At 41.1% G+C, this 2751-nt stretch overlaps 1 protein-coding gene across 1 annotated transcript in view; it reads right to left on the bottom strand.

Annotated features, from left to right (window-relative positions):
* Positions 1–202: 202 nt before the first annotated feature.
* Positions 203–2751, bottom strand: part of LOC102876034 (zinc finger protein 726-like) — an 18071-nt gene continuing 15522 nt past the window's right edge. Inside the window, exons 2-3 of the mRNA XM_006900730.1 lie at positions 1347–1499; positions 203–1265 (exon numbers count right to left, since the gene is read on the bottom strand). Coding sequence (XP_006900792.1) covers positions 203–1265; positions 1347–1499 — 1216 coding nt within the window. The remainder of the gene's footprint in view (positions 1266–1346; positions 1500–2751) is intronic.

Raw genomic sequence — 2751 nt, 5'->3', positions numbered from 1 at the left:
CCTTGTGTTTGTTTTGTACTTCCTTAGGATTTTACTTTGTTCACCTCCCCTATGATTCTCCATAAATACTCAGGAAGCATGGCTGGGGGGCTTCAGTGGAGAACTGTTGGCCCCCTGCTTTTCACACTCTCTGTTCTAAATCATTCCTGGGAGGCTGTCTCATTAATAATTCTAAAAAAACTTTACCCTCCATCTGCAACACCTACGGTCTCTCTCCTGAGTGAATTCTTCTATGTACGGTGAGATTACTTGATCGAGAAAATGTTTTCCCACATTCCTGACATTTGTAAGGTCTCTCTCCCGTGTGGACTCTTCTGTGTACAGTGAGCACACCTGAATCTGAAAAAGCTTTCCCACATTCCTGACATTCATAAGGTTTCTCTCCTGTGTGAACTCTTCTATGTAACTTGAGGTGACTTGACTGTGAAAATGTTTTCCCACAGTCCTGACATTCGTAAGGTTTCTCTCCAGTGTGAATTCTTCTATGTATCTTCAGCTGACTTGACTGTGAAAATGTTTTCCCACAGTCCTGACATGCATGTGGTCTCTCTCCTGTGTGGACTCTTCTATGTACAGTGAGGGCTCCTGAATCTGAAAAACCTTTCCCACAGTCCTGACATTCGTAAGGTCTCTCTCCTGTGTGGACTCTTCTATGTAACGTGAGCTGACTTGAATATGAAAATGTTTTCCCACAGTCCTGACATTCGTAAGGTCTCTCTCCTGTGTGGACTCTTCTATGGACAGTGAGGGCACTTGATTCTGCAAAAGCTTTCCCACATTCCTGACATTTGTAAGGTCTCTCTCCTGTGTGAATTCTTCTATGTAACGTGACCTGACTTGATTGTGAAAAAGTTTTCCCACAGTCCTGACATTCATAAGGTCTCTCTCCTGTGTGGACTCTTCTATGTACAGTGAGGGCACCTGAATCTGAAAAGGCTTTCCCACATGCCTGGCATACGTAAGGTCTCTCTCCTGTGTGAATTCTTCTATGTATAGTGAGGGCACCTGAATGTAAAAAAGCTTTCCCACATTCCTGACATTCGTAAGGTCTTTCTCCAGTGTGAATTCTTCTATGTAACGTGAGGTGACTTGATTGTGAAAATGTTTTCCCACAATACTGACATTCGTAAGGTCTCTCTCCAGAGTGAATTCTTCTATGTAACGTGAGCTGACTTGAATGTGAAAATGTTTTCTGACACTCCTGACATTCGTAAGGCGTCTTTCCTGTGTGAACTCTTTTATGTTCAGTGAGGACACGTGACTGGGTAAATGTTTCCCCAGATTTCTGACATTTGTCAGGTCTCTCTCCTGTGTGAACTCTTCTATGTCCAGTTAGGTTATTTGATTGCGAAAATGTTTTCTCATGGTCCTGACATTCATAAGATCTCTCTTGTGTGTGAACTGCTCTATGTGAACTGAGACTACCTGACTGAGAAAATGTTTTCCCACACTCTGTACATTTATAAGGTGTCTCCCCTGTGTGAATTTTTCTGTGTTCCCTGAGATCAGCAAACCATGGGAACGGTTTCCCACATTCTTTACATTCAAGAGGCTTCTCTCCTGTGTGCGTTCTTGTGTGTCCTCTAAGATGAGACAAGTGACAAAAGGTCTTCAAACATTCCTTGCATTTATAAGGTCTCTGTCCTCCGTCAACTATTCTATGTCTAATGAGGTGCCTGAATTCTAAAAATCCTTTCTCACATTCCTTCCATTCATATTGTCTTGTGTGAATTCCTCTTTGTTTAACGAGGTGATCCGACCATGAAAAGGTCTTCTCACCTTCCATACACTGAAAAGGTCTCTCTCCTGAGGGCATTTTGGCATGGAGAGTTAAAAGAGAAAGCTGATGAAAGGTTTTCCCACACTGGTGACATTCGTAAGGTTTCCCATCTGTCTGTGTTCTAGCATGTGTCCTTACGCATGACAAAGAATAAGAAGATTTTCCACATACCATACAATTATACGGTTTCTCTACATTGTCAATGTCTTTCTTTCCTGCGCTATCTGAAGTACTAGTAAGGGGGGCAGAAGAAGAAAAGGGTTTCCCATTTTCAATACATTCATAAAGCTTTTCTAGACAATTAAATGCTTCTTTGGAAACTAAAGGGAAAGGATTCCTATAGGTTTCAGCACATTCTGTAGGTTGATGTTCATCTACCACATGGATCCAAAATGAAGAGAAGGTACAGAAATCTTTGCCACATTTCTTACATTCATGGCGACTGTCACTAACGTCACTCCTCAACAGGTTTATGTCGACACGGTTGCAGGAATAACTTGGAAATCTAATGTGCATGTTCCCAGGGGGAGTGTCTTCAATCCTTTCCCACCGCTCATGGACTGTTTGACTTCTGGGAAAAAGAAATAACACACAGTTGTAACTAAGGGTGTTCCTGTATGCCTACAATTAAACCAAATGAAGATGTGTGAGTGTAACATCTCAGAGTCTCACATGACTTCATTTACAAAAATATGATTCCTAGAAATGCATTTATAAATCTAATTACACTTTCAGATACCTGTTTCCAAAGTCGAAATATTTCTCATGAGTATTTGCTGTGTTTTGTTATTTGTTTTTTCATTTTCCTGATACTCACCTCCAATAGTTCTCTTTGAATTTATGTAGATGTTCTTTGCCACACAATTTTAACAAGTTCTCTAACATGGAAGTCCAAGGTTGGGTCGTCTCAAAGAATGTCAAGTGAGTACATTCAGGGGATAATGCTTCTCCATCATTCATGTGTTCAAGGC

Source organism: Elephantulus edwardii, unplaced genomic scaffold, assembly GCF_000299155.1.
Source record: "Elephantulus edwardii isolate Elephantulus edwardi_28Jun2011 unplaced genomic scaffold, EleEdw1.0 scaffold00292, whole genome shotgun sequence".
In the NCBI taxonomy this organism is placed as follows: Eukaryota; Metazoa; Chordata; class Mammalia; order Macroscelidea; family Macroscelididae; genus Elephantulus; species Elephantulus edwardii.
Note: the sequence above shows the minus strand (reverse complement) of the source record. Positions and strands in the feature narration are given on the sequence as shown.